The 21,218-nt window shown below is 34.9% G+C and overlaps 1 protein-coding gene across 1 annotated transcript in view; it reads right to left on the bottom strand.

Annotated features, from left to right (window-relative positions):
• Nucleotides 1-21,218, bottom strand: part of VWDE (von Willebrand factor D and EGF domains) — a 157,427-nt gene that overhangs the window by 60,096 nt on the left and 76,113 nt on the right. The window contains exons 15-16 of the mRNA XM_056518916.1: nt 8,814-8,918; nt 1,102-1,216 (exon numbers count right to left, since the gene is read on the bottom strand). Coding sequence (XP_056374891.1) covers nt 1,102-1,216; nt 8,814-8,918 — 220 coding nt within the window. The remainder of the gene's footprint in view (nt 1-1,101; nt 1,217-8,813; nt 8,919-21,218) is intronic.

The following is a 21,218-nucleotide window of genomic DNA, read 5'->3' as shown; positions in this document are numbered from 1 at the left end:
TGGGGCCACCCTGCTTGGGAAACACTGGTCTATGTAGAGGACAGGAGCTTCTTCAGGGTCCTGTAAGTAAAAAAAAGTAATGGAGTCACCCTCACCTGGTGTCCAAAGGAGCAGCTAACCCTGGTACAGGTAAAGTGTACAGAACATGTAATACCACTCTGTACTGTAGGGGGCGCTACCAGACACCAGTCAGTGCATGCACTTCAGTAACACAGGTAAAGTGTACAGAACATGTAATACCTCCCTGTACTGTAGGGGGCACTACCAGACACCAGTCAGTGCATGCACTTCAGTAATACAGGTAAAGAGTTCAGAACATGTAATACCACTCTGTACTGTAGGGGGCGCTACCAGACACCAGTCAGTGCATGCACTTCAGTAATACAGGTAAAGTGTACAGAACATGTAATACCTCCCTGTACTGTAGGGGGCACTACCAGACACCAGTCAGTGCATGCACTTCAGTAATACAGGTAAAGAGTACAGAACATGTAATACCACTCTGTACTGTAGGGGGCGCTACCAGACACCAGTCAGTGCATGCACTTCAGTAATACAGGTAAAGAGTACAGAACATGTAATACCACTCTGTACTGTAGGGGGCGCTACCAGACACCAGTCAGTGCATACACTTCAGTAATACAGGTAAAGAGTACAGAACATGTAATACCTCCATGTACTGTAGGGGGCGCTACCAGACACCAGTCAGTGCATGCACTTCAGTAATACAGGTAAAGAGTACAGAACATGTAATACCACTCTGTACAGTAGGGGGCGCTACCAGACACCAGTCAGTGCATACACTTCAGTAATACAGGGGTTTTACCAGTGAATGCCCATTTTGATTGGTCGGTTCTTCCGGCCAATGACACGTTGCACAGATCTGGATTGTCCGTAGTATTGTATGTTGAGTCTGGTTTCAACTTACGATGGTCCAGAAAAGACCATTGTATGTTGAGGCCATTGTAAGTTGAGGGATCACTGTGTGTGTGTGTGTGTGTGTGTGTGTATATTTTTTTTTGGGCCTGAAGTTGGAGTGCCCCTTTAAGGTATAACAAATCTAATAAGATTAACCCTATATATATCTCACTAAGATCTTACTTTCAGCAATTGACCAGGTTAACTTGGAGACGCTCGGCTTGCACAGTAGACAGGGACTTGTAGGGTTTGTGTCTCCTTCGGCATAACAGAGTCCATCGATGTTACAAGTTTTCTCCTGGAAAAACACAAAACAATGAAAATGATCTTCATGATGATGAAGCATAATGGGGGTGAAGGTTCCCACCCTGTGACATCATCAGAATTGTCCGATTCCAGCAATTGTCAGGGAGCGGTGACCTCATCCACTCTATGGCCAAGTGTCTTAGGATCAAGTCCTCCAGGGACCAATAACAATGAAGATTATTATTTACAGGGATTTCCAGTTAATTAAAGGGGTATTCCAGGCAAAAACTCTTTTATATATAGATCAACTGTCTCCGGAAAGTTAAACAGATTTGTAAATTACTTCTATTAAAAAATCTTAATCCTTCCAATAGTTATTTGTACTTATCAGCTTTTGTATTCTACTGAGGAAGTTCTTTTCTTTTTGAATTTCATTTCTGCCTGACCACAGTGCTCTCTGCTGACACCTCTGTCCATTTTAGGAACTGTCCAGAGTAGGAGAGGTTTGCTATGGGGATTTGCTTGTACTCTGGACAATTCCTAAAATGGACAGAGGTGTCAGCAGAGAGAACTGTGGTCAGACAGAAAGGAGATTCAAAAAGAAAAGAACTTCCTCTGGAGAATACAACAGCTGATAAGTACAGGAAGGATTAAGATTTTTAAATCAAAGTAACTAGCTATATACAATGTATCAGTCTGGAGTGCAGGATGTTTAGCTCACAGAGCATTGTCTAGACTGGATACAATTGTATCACTTCTCAGCTGAGAGCAGGACTAGCTATGTACAATGTATCAGTCTGGAGTCCAGGCTGTTTAGCTCACAGAGCATTGTCTAGACTGGATACAATTGTATCACTTCTCAGCTGAGAGCAGGACTAGCTATGTACAATGTATCAGTCTGGAGTCCAGGATATTTAGCTCACAGAGCATTGTCTAGACTGGATACAATTGTATCACTTCTCAGCTGAGAGCAGGACTAGCTATGTACAATGTATTAGTCTGGGGTCCAGGATGTTTAGCTCACAGAGTATTGTCTAGACTGGATACAATTGTATCACTTCTCAGCTGAGAGCAGGACTAGCTATGTACAATGTATCAGTCTGGGGTCCAGGATGTTTAGCTCACAGAGCATTGTCTAGACTGGATACAATTTTATCACTTCTCAGCTGAGAACAGGACTAGCTAGTCCTGGCTGTTTAGCTCACAGAGCATTGTCTAGACTGGATACAATTGTGTCACTTCTCAGCTGAGAGCAGGACTAGCTATGTACAATGTATCAGTCTGGAGTCCAGGATGTTTAGCTCACAGAGTATTGTCTAGACTGGATACAATTGTATCTACTTCTTATCTGAGAGCAGGACTAGCTATGTACAATGTATCAATCTGGGGTCCAGGATGTTTAGCTCACAGAGCATTGTCTAGACTGGATACAATTGTATCACTTCTCAGCTGAGAGCAGGACTAGCTATGTACAATGTATCAGTCTGGGGTCCAGGATGTTTAGCTCACAGAGCATTGTCTAGACTGGATACAATTGTATCACTTCTCAGCTGAGAACAGGACTAGCTAGTCCTGGCTGTTTAGCTCACAGAGCATTGTCTAGACTGGATACAATTGTGTCACTTCTCAGCTGAGAGCAGGACTAGCTATGTACAATGTATCAGTCTGGAGTCCAGGATGTTTAGCTCACAGAGTATTGTCTAGACTGGATACAATTGTATCTACTTCTTATCTGAGAGTAGGACTAGCTATGTACAATGTATTATTATTTCAAACATATATCTTGAAAAATGGTAAGGAATTCATGAATAAATTAAATTAAAAAGTTATTGAAATTTCCATTTATACAGTAAAAAAAAAAAAGGTAATAAAAATGAACCAATAAGATCCATGAAACTTATGATGGTTGTATTTAAAAGTACAACTTGTCCTGCAAAAAACAAACTCTCATACGGCTATGTCAGTGGGAATTTTTTTTTAGTACACTTGGAAGGTGCTAATGGAAGAAGAAAAAAATGTACTTGGGCATTAAAGGGGTTCTCCGGTGCTTACACATCTTATCCCCTATCCAAAGGATAGGGGATAAGATGCCTGATCGTGGGAGTCCCGCCGCTGGGGACCCCCGTGATCATGCACGCGGCACCCCGTTTGTAATCAGTCCCCGGAGCGTGTTCGCTCCGGGACTGATTATGGGCGACTCCCGTAGGCTTGCATTGAGGGGCGGAGCGTGACGTCACACGGGGGCGGAGCGTGACATCACACGCCGCCGGCCCTGTAGTCGCCCTTAATCAGTCCCGGAGCGAACAAGCTCCGGGGACTGATTACAAACGGGGTGCCGTGTGCATGATCCCGGGGGTCCCCAGCGGCGGGACTCCCGCGATCAGGCATCTTATCCCCTATCCTTTGGATAGGGGATAAGATGTGTAAGCACTGGAGAACCCCTTTAAGGCCCAGGGGGAACCAGGGAAGGAGTTAAGGTCTGCCTACACACACAATAAAATAAATAAATAAGAAATAAATAAATATATATATATATATATATATATATATATATATACACACACAGAAATAAATAAATATATATATATATATATATATATATATATATATATATATATATATATTTACAAATCATTTTTATTTCTTTTTTCTGCATTTTAAGCCAGAACCTTTCCCTTTTCCATGAACATAGCTGTATGAAGGCTTCTTATTTTTGGCAGAACAAGTTGTGTTTTCTCATGGTACCATTGTGCCATATGACTCATTGATTTACTTTTATTATTCTTTTGGGGGGAGAAATAGAAATAATAATAAAAAAAATAAAAAAAAGATAAAAAAAAAATGGCTTTCAACCATTATCTTAAGTTGATTGTGTGTTATTTTTTATGTTGCTGACTTTGCAGTATAAACAACATTTGGACTTTATTTTACAGGTCATTACAAATGCAGGGAAACTTAATATGCATTTTGTACATTTTACTTTTTTTTTCTTACAGGAAATGGGTTTGTTGTATTTATTTTAACTTTTACATTTTTTTTTACATTTTTTTTTTTCCCAAAAAGGAACTTGACTGTGGGATATTCTGGTCAGTCATATAATACACCTAGTAGGCCTGTGTTCCCCAACCAGCGTGCCTCCACCCTTTGCAAAACTACAACTCCCAGCATGCGCGGACAGATTTTGGCTGTCCGGGCATGCTGGGAGTTGTAGTTTTGCAAAGGCTGGAGGCACAATGGTTGGGAAACACTGTACTAGGCTTTGCCTTAGATAGGACATAAGAGACACATACACATTGTAGGCCCGGCCTGACACTTGCTAGGCCCCCAGGATCCATGAAAACCCGCTGGCACTTGGCTGTCTGAGCATGCTGGTGGTTTTAGTTTAGCAGCAGCTGGAGGCACACTGTATGGGAAACACTGTACATTTTAGGCCCGGCCTTAAAGGGGTTATTCAGGAAAAAACTTTATATTATATATCAACTGGCTCCAGAAAGTTAAACAGATTTGTAAATTACTTCTATTAAAAATCTTAATCCTTTTAGTACTTATGAGCTGCTGAAGTTGAGTTGTTCTCTGATGACACATGTCTCGGGAACTGTCCAGAGTAGAAGCAAATCCCCATAGCAAACCTCTTCTACTCTGTGCAGTTTCCAAGACAAGCAGAGAGGTCAGCAGAGAGCACTTTTGCAAGACAGAAAAGAACAACTCAACTTCAGCAGCTGATAATTATTAGAAGGATTAAGATTTTTTAATAGAAGTAATTTACAAATCTGTTTAACTTTCTGGAGCCAGTTGATATATAAAAAATATTTTTTTTCCTGGAATACCCCTGTTACGCCGAGCGCTCCGGGTCCCCGTTCCTCCCCGGAGCGCTCGCCTCATCTTCGTTGTTGCAGCGCCCCGGTCGGATCCACTGACCGGGTGCGCTGCGGTCCCGCCTTCAGCCGGGATGCGCTCGCGATGCGCACCCCGGCCCCCGTACCTGACTCGCTCTCCCTCGGTCCTGTCCCGGCGCGCGCGGCCCCGCTCCCTAGGGCGCGCGCGCGCCGGGTCTCTGCGATTTAAAGGGCCAGTGCTCCAATGATGGTGCCTGGCCCAATCTTCCCAATTAGCTTAATTGGCTCCCACCTGTGCACTTCCCTATATCTCCTCACTTCCCCTGCACTCCCTGGCCGGATCTTGTTGCCTTAGTGCCTAGTGAAAGCGTTCCCTTGTCTGTTCCTAGTCCGTGTTCCTGACCTCCTGCCGTTGCCCCTGACTACGATCCTTGCCGCCTGCCCCCGACCTTCTGCTACGTCCGACCTTGCTTCTGCCTACTCCCTTGTACCGCGCCTATCTTCAGCATCTTCAGCAGCCAGAGAGGTAGCCGTTGCTAGTGGATACGACCTGGTCACTACCGCCGCAGCAAGACCATCCCGCTTTGCGGCGGGCTCTGGTGAAAACCTGTAGTGGCTTAGAACCGGTCCACTAGCGCGGTCCTCTCCATCCCTCTCTGGCACAGAGGATCCACTACCTGCCTGCCGGCATCGTGACAGTAGATCCGGCCATGGATCCCGCTGAAGTTCCTCTGTCAGTTGTCGCTGACCTCACCACGGTGGCCGCCCAGCAAGCCCGACAGATCGCCCTTCTAACCCGTCAGCTGTCGGAAATGTCCACCATTTCGCACCAACTTCAGTCGCAACTTCTCCAGCAATCTTCTCCTCCGCCAGCTCCTGCACCTCCTCCGCAGCGAGTGGCCACTCCTAGCCTCTGCCTGTCCTTGCCGGACAAATTTAATGGGGACTCTAAGTATTGCCGTGGCTTTCTTTCGCAATGTTCCCAGCACTTGGAGATGATGTCGGACCAGTTTCCTACTGAAAGGTCTAAGGTGGCTTTCGTAGTCTGCCTTCTGTCTGGAAAAGCCCTGTCATGGGCCGCACCGCTCTGGGACCGCAATGACCCCGTCACTGCCTCTGTACACTCCTTCTTCTCGGAAATTCGAAGTGTCTTTGAGGAACCTGCCCGAGCTTCTTCAGCCGAGATTGCCCTGCTGAACCTGGCCCAGGGTGTTTCTTCCGTTGGCGAGTACGCCATTCAGTTCCGTGCTCTTGCTTACGAGTTGTCCTGGAATAGTGAGGTTCTCTGCGCGACCTTTAAAAAAGGCCTATCCAGCAACATTAAAGATGTTCTGGCCGCACGAGAGACTCCTGCTGACCTACATGAACTCATTCACCTTGCCACTCGCATTGACATGCGTTCTTCCGGATGGCGTCTGGAGCTCCGCCTGGATATGGACTTTGTTCGCACGAAGCGTTTTTTCTCTCCGGCTCCTCTCTCCTCTGGTCCTCTGCAATCCGTTCCTGTGCCTCCCGCCGTGGAGGCTATGCAAGTTGACCGGTCTTGCTTGACACCTCAAGAGAGGACACGACGCCGCATGGAGAATCTTTGCCTGTACTATGCCGGTACCGAACACTTCCTGAAGGATTGTCCTATCCGTCCTCCCCGCCTGGAAAGACGTACGCTGACTCCGCACAAAGGTGACACAGTTCTTGATGTCAACTCTGCTTCTCCACGCCTTACTGTGCCTGTGCGGATATCTGCCTCTACCTTCTCCTTCTCTACTATGCTCTTCTTGGATTCCGGATCTGCAGGAAAATTTTTTTTGGCCTCTCTCATCAACAGGTTCTACGTTCCTGTGACCAGTCTCGCCAGACCCCTCTACATCTATTGTTTTTTCAATAAAAGATTGGACTGTCTCGTACGTTTCCACACAGAACCCCTCCTAATTTGCATCGGACCTCATCACGGAAAAATTGAGTTTTTTTTTCCTCAGGTTCTGTGGCCCCAAGAAGAGGGGGAGACCCAAGGGGGGGGGTACTGTTACGCCGAGCGCTCCGGGTCCCCGTTCCTCCCCGGAGCGCTCGCCTCATCTTCGTTGTTGCAGCGCCCCGGTCGGATCCACTGACCGGGTGCGCTGCGGTCCCGCCTTCAGCCGGGATGCGCTCGCGATGCGCACCCCGGCCCCCGTACCTGACTCGCTCTCCCTCGGTCCTGTCCCGGCGCGCGCGGCCCCGCTCCCTAGGGCGCGCGCGCGCCGGGTCTCTGCGATTTAAAGGGCCAGTGCTCCAATGATGGTGCCTGGCCCAATCTTCCCAATTAGCTTAATTGGCTCCCACCTGTGCACTTCCCTATATCTCCTCACTTCCCCTGCACTCCCTGGCCGGATCTTGTTGCCTTAGTGCCTAGTGAAAGCGTTCCCTTGTCTGTTCCTAGTCCGTGTTCCTGACCTCCTGCCGTTGCCCCTGACTACGATCCTTGCCGCCTGCCCCCGACCTTCTGCTACGTCCGACCTTGCTTCTGCCTACTCCCTTGTACCGCGCCTATCTTCAGCATCTTCAGCAGCCAGAGAGGTAGCCGTTGCTAGTGGATACGACCTGGTCACTACCGCCGCAGCAAGACCATCCCGCTTTGCGGCGGGCTCTGGTGAAAACCTGTAGTGGCTTAGAACCGGTCCACTAGCGCGGTCCTCTCCATCCCTCTCTGGCACAGAGGATCCACTACCTGCCTGCCGGCATCGTGACAACCCCTTTAACACTACGCCCCCGGGATCCATTTTAACCCACTGGCACCAAACAGCTTAGTGACATAGGGCAAAATAGAATAACTAAAAGAGCCCCCTGCCTTTATTAAACTCTTCAGGTGCCATGGTTTCTATTAACTGAGCGGTATTCAAGAGGTTAAAAGATCTAGATCAGCGCTATCTGAAAAAACGTGACAGGATATCAGCTGTAAATGGGATACACGGGTCTTATGTTGGCCCCACTACTGTTCCTTAAAGGGGTACTCTGGTGGAAACCTTTATTTTATTATTTTTATTTTTTTAAATGAACTGATGCCAGAAAGTTAAACAGATTTGTAAATTACTTCTATTAAAAATTATTATTCTCTTTACCCTTCCAGTACTTTTTAGCAGCTGTATGCTACAGAGGAAATTATTTTATTTTAGAATTTCTTTTTTTGTCTCGTCCATAGTGCTCTCTGCTGAAACCTCCTTCTGTGTCAGGTACTGTCCAGAGCAGGAAAGGTTTGCTATGGGGATTTTCTCCTGCTCTGGACAGTTCCTGATACAGGCATCAGGTGTCAGCAGAGAGCACTGTGGACAAGACAAAAAATAATTTCAAAAATAATTTCCTCTGTAGCATTCAGCTGCTAAAAAAAAGTACTGGAAGGGTAAAGATTTTTGAATAGAAGTAATTTACAAATCTGTTTAACTTTCTGGCTCCAGTTGATTTAAAAAAATAAATGTTTTCCACCGGAGTACCCCTTTAAGAGTATGGTGGTGTGAAGGAACAACATGCTTAGCACAGTATACAATTATGTCATTGGGTAAATGGGGGTTAAACGTTATAAACTACATTAATAGTTGATAGAGAAGGTCAGGGATCTGTTTACTGAGAGGTTCTATGACGCTCTTGACCCAACTCATTGAAAACGGAAAACAGTGTAATACTCAATCTCACCAGTGGTGGCACTAAACAGAAACTAGCCGCTGTATTCTTCTCTAGATTGTAGCTGATCACTATGGGGTTCCAGGAGCAGGACATCATGTGATCACTCTATCATCAGGGAAGGGAGGGGTATATCCAATGTGGACTACGGCTATCACTTACCTTTAATGTACAAAGCCCGTCGGATAAAGGGTCGCACGTCTGGCAGGCTCCATCATATAATGTCATCGACTTGAAGTTACTAAATATCTCCCCATCGTTGGATACCTGTAGATAACATTGTGGAGTATAAATGACTTCTCAAAGACACGATGAGGGCAGGAAGAATAGATCAAAGAGGGTCGGATCCTTCTCTCTTCTATGAGAATCGGAACATTTAGGTAATGTCACATGATCACAACTTCTTCTTACTTCTCAATGGACCAAAGAGTGAAACCAACTTAATGGATGTGGGAGGAAGGTCGGCAAAACCATAGCATGTGGGGGGGGGGGGGGAGTCATTTTATTAAATAAGGGTATCAGAGCCAAGACTGATTATAGTGCCCTATAGCTTCCAAAAGAAGTGTCGTACAGTGTTGTGCACTATGATAATAATAACTCTATACAGTACTGTAGACAATGGTAATAACTCTATACAGTACTATACACCATGATAATAACTCTATACAGTACTATACACCATGATAATAATAACTCTATACAGTACTATACACCATGATAATAACTCTATACAGTACTATATACCATGATAATAATAACTCTATACAGTACTATACACCATGATAATAATAACTCTATACAGTACTATACACCATGATAATAATAACTCTATACAGTACTATACACCATGATAATAACTCTATACAGTACTATACACCATGATAATAATAACTCTATACAGTACTATACACCATGATAATAATAACTCTATACAGTACTATACACCATGATAATAATAACTCTATACAGTACTATACACCATGATAATAATAACTCTATACAGTACTATACACCATGATAATAATAACTCTATACAGTACTATACACCATGATAATAATAACTCTATACAGTACTATACACCATGATAATAATAACTCTATACAGTACTATACACCATGATAATAATAACTCTATACAGTACTATACACCATGATAATAATAACTCTATACAGTACTATACACCATGATAATAATAACTCTATACAGTACTATACACCATGATAATAATAACTCTATACAGTACTATACACCATGATAATAATAACTCTATACAGTACTATACACTATGATAATAATAACTCTATACAGTACTATAGACAATGGTAATAACTCTATACAGTACTATACACCATGATAATAATAACTCTATACAGTACTATACACCATGATAATAATAACTCTATACAGTACTATACACTATGATAATAATAACTCTATACAGTACTATAGACAATGGTAATAACTCTATACAGTACTATACACCATGATAATAACTATATACAGTACTATACACCATGATAATAATAACTCTATACAGTACTATACACCATGATAATAATAACTCTATACAGTACTATACACCATGATAATAATAACTCTATACAGTACTATACACCATGATAATAACTCTATACAGTACTATACACCATGATAATAATAACTCTATACAGTACTATACACTATGATAATAATAACTCTATACAGTACTATAGACAATGGTAATAACTCTATACAGTACTATACACCATGATAATAACTATATACAGTACTATACACCATGATAATAATAACTCTATACAGTACTATACACCATGATAATAATAACTCTATACAGTACTATACACCATGATAATAACTCTATACAGTACTATACACCATGATAATAATAACTCTATACAGTACTATACACGATGATAATAATAACTCTATACAGTACTATACACAATGATAATAACTCTATACAGTACTATACACAATGATAATAACTCTATACAGTACTATACACCATGATAATAATAACTCTATACAGTACTATACACCATGATAATAATAACTCTATAAAGTACTATACACAATGATAATAATAACTCTATACAGTACTATACACGATGATAATAATAACTCTATACAGTACTATACACAATGATAATAACTCTATACAGTACTATACACCATGATAATAATAACTCTATACAGTACTATACACCATGATAATAATAACTCTATACAGTACTATACACCACGATAATAACTCTATACAGTACTATACACCATGATAATAACTCTATACAGTACTATACACTATGATAATAATAACTCTATACAGTACTATACACCATGATAATAATAACTCTATACAGTACTATACACCATGATAATAACTCTATACAGTACTATACACCATGATAATAATAACTCTATACAGTACTATACACCATGATAATAATAACTCTATACAGTACTATACACCATGATAATAATAACTCTATACAGTACTATACACTATGATAATAACTATATACAGTACTATATACCATGATAATAACTCTATACAGTACTATACACCATGATAATAATAACTCTATACAGTACTATACACCATGATAATAATAACTCTATACAGTACTATACACCATGATAATATTAACTCTATACAGTACTATACACCATGATAATAATAACTCTATACAGTACTATACACCATGATAATAATAACTCTATACAGTACTATACACCATGATAATAATAACTCTATACAGTACTATACACCATGATAATAATAACTCTATACAGTACTATACACAATGATAATAATAACTCTATACAGTACTATACACCATGATAATAATAACTCTATACAGTACTATACACCATGATAATAATAACTCTATACAGTACTATACACAATGATAATAACTATATACAGTACTATACACCATGATAATAATAACTCTATACAGTACTATACACAATGATAATAATAACTCTATACAGTACTATACACCATGATAATAATAACTCTATACAGTACTATACACCATGATAATAATAACTCTATACAGTACTATACACAATGATAATAACTATATACAGTACTATACACCATGATAATAACTCTATACAGTACTATACACCATGATAATAATAACTCTATACAGTACTATACACCATGATAATAACTCTATACAGTACTATACACCATGATAATAACTCTATACAGTACTATACACCATGATAATAACTCTATACAGTACTATACAACATGATAATAATAACTCTATACAGTACTATACACTATGATAATAACTCTATACAGTACTATATACCATGATAATAACTCTATACAGTACTATACACCATGATAATAACTCTATACAGTACTATACACCATGATAATAATAACTCTATACAGTACTATACACCATGATAATAATAACTCTATACAGTACTATACACCATGATAATAACTCTATACAGTACTATACACCATGATAATAATAACTATATACAGTACTATACACCATGATAATAATAACTCTATACAGTACTATACACTATGACAATAATAACTCTATACAGTACTATACACCATGATAATAATAACTCTATACAGTACTATACACCATGATAATAATAACTCTATACAGTACTATACACCATGATAATAACTCTATACAGTACTATACACCATGATAATAATAACTCTATACAGTACTATACACCATGATAATAATAACTCTATACAGTACTATACACCATGATAATAATAACTCTATACAGTACTATACACCATGATAATAATAACTCTATACAGTACTATACACTATGATAATAACTCTATACAGTACTATATACCATGATAATAACTCTATACAGTACTATATACCATGATAATAACTCTATACAGTACTATACACCATGATAATAACTCTATACAGTACTATACACCATGATAATAATAACTCTATACAGTACTATACACCATGATAATAACTCTATACAGTACTATACACCATGATAATAATAACTCTATACAGTACTATACACCATGATAATAATAACTCTATACAGTACTATACACTATGATAATAATAACTCTATACAGTACTATACACCATGATAATAATAACTCTATACAGTACTATACACAATGATAATAACTATATACAGTACTATACACCATGATAATAATAACTCTATACAGTACTATACACCATGATAATAATAACTCTATACAGTACTATACACCATGATAATAATAACTCTATACAGTACTATACACCATGATAATAATAACTCTATACAGTACTATACACCATGATAATAATAACTCTATACAGTACTATACACCATGATAATAACTATATACAGTACTATACACGATGATAATAACTATATACAGTACTATACACCATGATAATAATAACTCTATACAGTACTATACACTATGATAATAATAACTATATACAGTACTATACACCATGATAATAATAACTCTTTACAGTACTATACACCATGATAATAACTCTATACAGTACTATACACTATGATAATAATAACTATATACAGTACTATACACCATGATAATAACTCTATACAGTACTATACACCATGATAATAATAACTATATACAGTACTATACACCATGATAATAATAACTCTATACAGTACTATACACCATGATAATAATAACTCTATACAGTACTATACACCATGATAATAATAACTCTATACAGTACTATACACCATGATAATAATAACTCTATACAGTACTATACACTATGATAATAACTATATACAGTACTATACACCATGATAATAATAACTCTATACAGTACTATACACCATGATAATAATAACTCTATACAGTACTATACACCATGATAATAATAACTCTATACAGTACTATACACCATGATAATAATAACTCTATACAGTACTATACACCATGATAATAATAACTCTATACAGTACTATACACCATGATAATAATAACTCTATACAGTACTATACACTATGATAATAACTATATACAGTACTATACACCATGATAATAATAACTCTATACAGTACTATACACCATGATAATAATAACTCTATACAGTACTATACACAATGATAATAATAACTCTATACAGTACTATACACCATGATAATAATAACTCTATACAGTACTATACACCATGATAATAATAACTCTATACAGTACTATACACAATGATAATAACTATATACAGTACTATACACCATGATAATAATAACTCTATACAGTACTATACACCATGATAATAATAACTCTATACAGTACTATACACCATGATAATAATAACACTATACAGTACTATACACCATGATAATAATAACTCTATACAGTACTATACACCATGATAATAATAACTCTATACAGTACTATACACCATGATAATAATAACTCTATACAGTACTATACACAATGATAATAATAACTCTATACAGTACTATACACCATGATAATAATAACTCTATACAGTACTATACACCATGATAATAATAACTCTATACAGTACTATACACCATGATAATAACTCTATACAGTACTATACACCATGATAATAATAACTCTATACAGTACTATACACCATGATAATAACTCTATACAGTACTATACACCATGATAATAATAACTCTATACAGTACTATACACCATGATAATAACTCTATACAGTACTATACACAATGATAATAACTCTATACAGTACTATACACAATGATAATAATAACTCTATACAGTACTATACACCATGATAATAATAACTCTATACAGTACTATACACTATGATAATAATAACTCTATACAGTACTATACACCATGATAATAATAACTCTATACAGTACTATAGACAATGATAATAATAACTCTATACAGTACTATACACCATGATAATAATAACTCTATACAGTACTATACACCATGATAATAATAACTCTATACAGTACTATACACCATGATAATAACTCTATACAGTACTATACACAATGATAATAATAACTCTATACAGTACTATACACGATGATAATAATAACTCTATACAGTACTATACACGATGATAATAACTCTATACAGTACTATACACCATGATAATAATAACTATATACAGTACTATACACGATGATAATAATAACTCTATACAGTACTATACACAATGATAATAACTCTATACAGTACTATACACCATGATAATAATAACTCTATACAGTACTATACACCATGATAATAATAACTCTATACAGTACTATACACCACGATAATAACTCTATACAGTACTATACACCATGATAATAACTCTATACAGTACTATACACCATGATAATAATAACTCTATACAGTACTATACACCATGATAATAACTCTATACAGTACTATACACTATGATAATAATAACTCTATACAGTACTATACACCATGATAATAATAACTCTATACAGTACTATACACCATGATAATAATAACTCTATACAGTACTATACACCATGATAATAATAACTCTATACAGTACTATACACCATGATAATAATAACTCTATACAGTACTATACACCATGATAATAATAACTCTATACAGTACTATACACCATGATAATAATAACTCTATACAGTACTATACACAATGATAATAACTCTATACAGTACTATACACCATGATAATAATAACTATATACAGTACTATACACCATGATAATAATAACTCTATACAGTACTATACACCATGATAATAATAACTCTATACAGTACTATACACCATGATAATAATAACTATATACAGTACTATACACCATGATAATAATAACTCTATACAGTACTATACACTATGATAATAATAACTCTATACAGTACTATACACCATGATAATAATAACTATATACAGTACTATACACCATGATAATAATAACTCTATACAGTACTATACACCATGATAATAATAACTCTATACAGTACTATACACCATGATAATAATAACTCTATACAGTACTATACACTATGATAATAACTATATACAGTACTATACACCATGATAATGATAATTCTATACAGTACTATACACCATGATAATAACTCTATACAGTACTATACACCATGATAATAATAACTCTATACAGTACTATACACCATGATAATAATAATTCTATACAGTACTATACACCATGATAATAACTCTATACAGTACTATACACCATGATAATAATAACTCTATACAGTACTATACACCATGATAATAATAACTCTATACAGTACTATACACCATGATAATAATAACTCTATACAGTACTATACACCATGATAATAATAACTCTATACAGTACTATACACCATGATAATAATAACTCTATACAGTACTATACACCATGATAATAATAACTCTATACAGTACTATACACCATGATAATAATAACTCTATACAGTACTATACACCATGATAATAATAACTCTATACAGTACTATACACCATGATAATAATAACTCTATACAGTACTATACACCATGATAATAATAACTCTATACAGTACTATACACCATGATAATAATAACTCTATACAGTACTATACACAATGATAATAATAACTCTATACAGTACTATACACCATGATAATAATAACTCTATACAGTACTATACACCATGATAATAATAACTCTATACAGTACTATACACAATGATAATAACTATATACAGTACTATACACCATGATAATAATAACTCTATACAGTACTATACACAATGATAATAATAACTCTATACAGTACTATACACCATGATAATAATAACTCTATACAGTACTATACACCATGATAATAATAACTCTATACAGTACTATACACAATGATAATAATAACTCTATACAGTACTATACACCATGATAATAATAACTATATACAGTACTATACACCATGATAATAATAACTCTATACAGTACTATACACCATGATAATAACTCTATACAGTACTATACACCATGATAATAATAACTATATACAGTACTATACACCATGATAATAATAACTCTATACAGTACTATACACTATGACAATAATAACTCTATACAGTACTATACACAATGATAATAATAACTCTATACAGTACTATACACCATGATAATAATAACTCTATACAGTACTATACACCATGATAATAATAACTCTATACAGTACTATACACCATGATAATAACTCTATACAGTACTATACTCCATGATAATAACTATATACAGTACTATACACCATGATAATAACTATATACAGTACTATACACAATGATAATAATAACTCTATACAGTACTATACACGATGATAATAATAACTCTATACAGTACTATACACCATGATAATAATAACTCTATACAGTACTATACACCATGATAATAATAACTCTATACAGTACTATACACCATGATAATAATAACTCTATACAGTACTATACACCATGATAATAATAACTCTATACAGTACTATACACCATGATAATAACTCTATACAGTACTATACACAATGATAATAATAACTATACAGTACTATACACGATGATAATAATAACTCTATACAGTACTATACACAATGATAATAACTCTATACAGTACTATACACCATGATAATAATAACTCTATACAGTACTATACACCATGATAATAATAACTCTATAAAGTACTATACACCATGATAATAATAACTCTATACAGTACTATACACCATGATAATAATAACTCTATACAGTACTATACACAATGATAATAATAACTCTATACAGTACTATACACGATGATAATAATAACTCTATACAGTACTATACACAATGATAATAACTCTATACAGTACTTTACACCATGATAATAATAACTCTATACAGTACTATACACCATGATAATAATAACTCTATACAGTACTATACACCACGATAATAACTCTATACAGTACTATACACCATGATAATAACTCTATACAGTACTATACACCATGATAATAATAACTCTATACAGTACTATACACCATGATAATAACTCTATACAGTACTATACACTATGATAATAATAACTCTATACAGTACTATACACCATGATAATAATAACTCTATACAGTACTATACACCATGATAATAACTCTATACAGTACTATACACTATGATAATAATAACTCTATACAGTACTATACACCATGATAATAATAACTCTATACAGTACTATACACCATGATAATAATAACTCTATACAGTACTATACACCATGATAATAATAACTCTATACAGTACTATACACCATGATAATAATAACTCTATACAGTACTATACACCATGATAATAATAACTCTATACAGTACTATACACAATGATAATAACTCTATACAGTACTATACACCATGATAATAATAACTATATACAGTACTATACACCATGATAATAATAACTCTATACAGTACTATACACCATGATAATAATAACTCTATACAGTACTATACACCATGATAATAATAACTATATACAGTACTATACACCATGATAATAATAACTCTATACAGTACTATACACTATGATAATAATAACTCTATACAGTACTATACACCATGATAATAATAACTCTATACAGTACTATATACCATGATAATAATAACTCTATACAGTACTATACACCATGATAATAATAACTCTACACAGTACTATACACCATGATAATAATAACTCTATACAGTACTATACACCATGATAATAATAACTCTACACAGTACTATACACCATGATAATAATAACTCTACACAGTACTATACACCATGATAATAATAACTCTATACAGTACTATACACCATGATAATAACTCTATACAGTACTATAGACAATGGTAATAACTCTATACAGTACTATACACCATGATAATAATAACTCTATACAGTACTATACACTATGATAATAATAACTCTATACAGTACTATACACCATGATAATAATAACTCTATACAGTACTATACACCATGATAATAATAACTCTGTACAGTACTATACACAATGATAATAACTCTATACAGTACTATACACCATGATAATAATAATTCTATACAATACTATACACTATGATAATAATAACTCTATACAGTACTATACACCATGATAATAACTCTATACAGTACTATACACCATGATAATAATAACTCTATACAGTACTATACACTATGATAATAATAACTCTATACAGTACTATACACCATGATAATAATAACTCTATACAGTACTATACACAATGATAATAACTCTATACAGTACTATACACAATGATAATAATAACTCTATACAGTACTATACACCATGATAATAATAACTCTATACAGTACTATACACAATGATAATAATAACTCTATACAGTACTATACACCATGATAATAATAACTCTATACAGTACTATACACTATGATAATAACTCTATACAGTACTATATACCATGATAATAACTCTATACAGTACTATATACCATGATAATAACTCTATACAGTACTATACACCATGATAATAATAACTCTATACAGTACTATACACAATGATAATAATAACTCTATACAGTACTATACACCATGATAATAATAAATCTATACATTACTATACACAATGATAATAATAACTCTATACAGTACTATACACTATGATAATAACTCTATACAGTACTATACACCATGATAATAATAACTCTATACAGTACTATACACCATGATAATAATAACTCTATACAGTACTATACACCATGATAATAATAACTCTATACAGTACTATAGACAATGGTAATAACTCTATACAGTACTATACACCATGATAATAATAACAACTCTATACAGTACTATACACCATGATAATAATAACTCTATACAGTACTATACACCATGATAATAACTCTATACAGTACTATACACCATGATAATAATAACTCTATACAGTACTATACACTATGATAATAATAACTCTATACAGTACTATACACCATGATAATAATAACTCTATACAGTACTATACACTATGATAATAATAACTCTATACAGTACTATACACCATGATAAAACTCTATACAGTACTATACACCATGATAATAATAACTCTATACAGTACTATACACCATGATAATAATAACTCTATACAGTACTATACACCATGATAATAATAACTCTATACAGTACTATACACCATGATAATAATAACTGTATACAGTACTATACACCATGATAATAATAACTCTATACAGTACTATACACTATGATAATAATAACTCTATACAGTACTATACACCATGATAATAATAACTCTATACAGTACTATACACCATAATAATAATAACTCTATACAGTACTATACACCATGATAATAACTCTATACAGTACTATACACCATGATAATGATAACTGTATACAGTACTATACACCATGATAATAATAACTCTATACAGTACTATACACTATGATAATAATAACTCTATACATTACTATACACCATGATAATAACTCTATACAGTACTATACACTATGATAATAATAACTCTATACAGTACTATACACTATGATAATAATAACTCTATACAGTACTATACACCATGATAATAATAACTCTATACAGTACTATACACCATGATAATAATAACTCTATACAGTACTATACACCATGATAATAATAACTCTATACAGTACTATACACCATGATAATAATAACTCTATACATTACTATACACCATGATAATAACTCTATACAGTACTATACACCATGATAATAATAACTCTATACAGTACTATACACCATGATAATAATAACTCTATACAGTACTATACACCATAATAATAATAACTCTATACAGTACTATACACCATGATAATAATAACTCTATACAGTACTATACACCATGATAATAACTCTATACAGTACTATACACCATGATAATAATAACTCTATACAGTACTATACACTATGATAATAACTCTATACAGTACTATACACCATGATAATAATAACTCTATACAGTACTATACACCATGATAATAACTCTATACAGTACTATACACCATGATGATAATAACTCTATACAGTACTATACACCATGATAATAATAACTCTATACAGTACTATACACCATGATAATAACTCTATACAGTACTATACACCATGATAATAATAACTCTATACAGTACTATACACAATGATAATAACTATATACAGTACTATACACCATGATAATAATAACTATATACAGTACTATACACCATGATAATAATAACTCTATACAGTACTATACACCATGATAATAATAACTCTATACAGTACTATACACCATGATAATAATAACTCTATACAGTACTATACACCATGATAATAATAACTCTATACAGTACTATACACCATGATAATAACTATATACAGTACTATACACCATGATAATAATAACTCTATACAGTACTATACACCATGATAATAACTCTATACAGTACTATACACCATGATAATAATAACTCTATACAGTACTATACACCATGATAATAACTCTATACAGTACTATACACCATGATAATAATAACTCTATACA

The sequence above is a fragment of the Hyla sarda genome, chromosome 5, assembly GCF_029499605.1.
Source record: "Hyla sarda isolate aHylSar1 chromosome 5, aHylSar1.hap1, whole genome shotgun sequence".
Taxonomy (NCBI): domain Eukaryota; kingdom Metazoa; phylum Chordata; class Amphibia; order Anura; family Hylidae; genus Hyla; species Hyla sarda.
The sequence above is the reverse complement of the archived record's forward strand: the minus strand, read 5'-3'. Positions and strand labels throughout refer to the sequence as shown.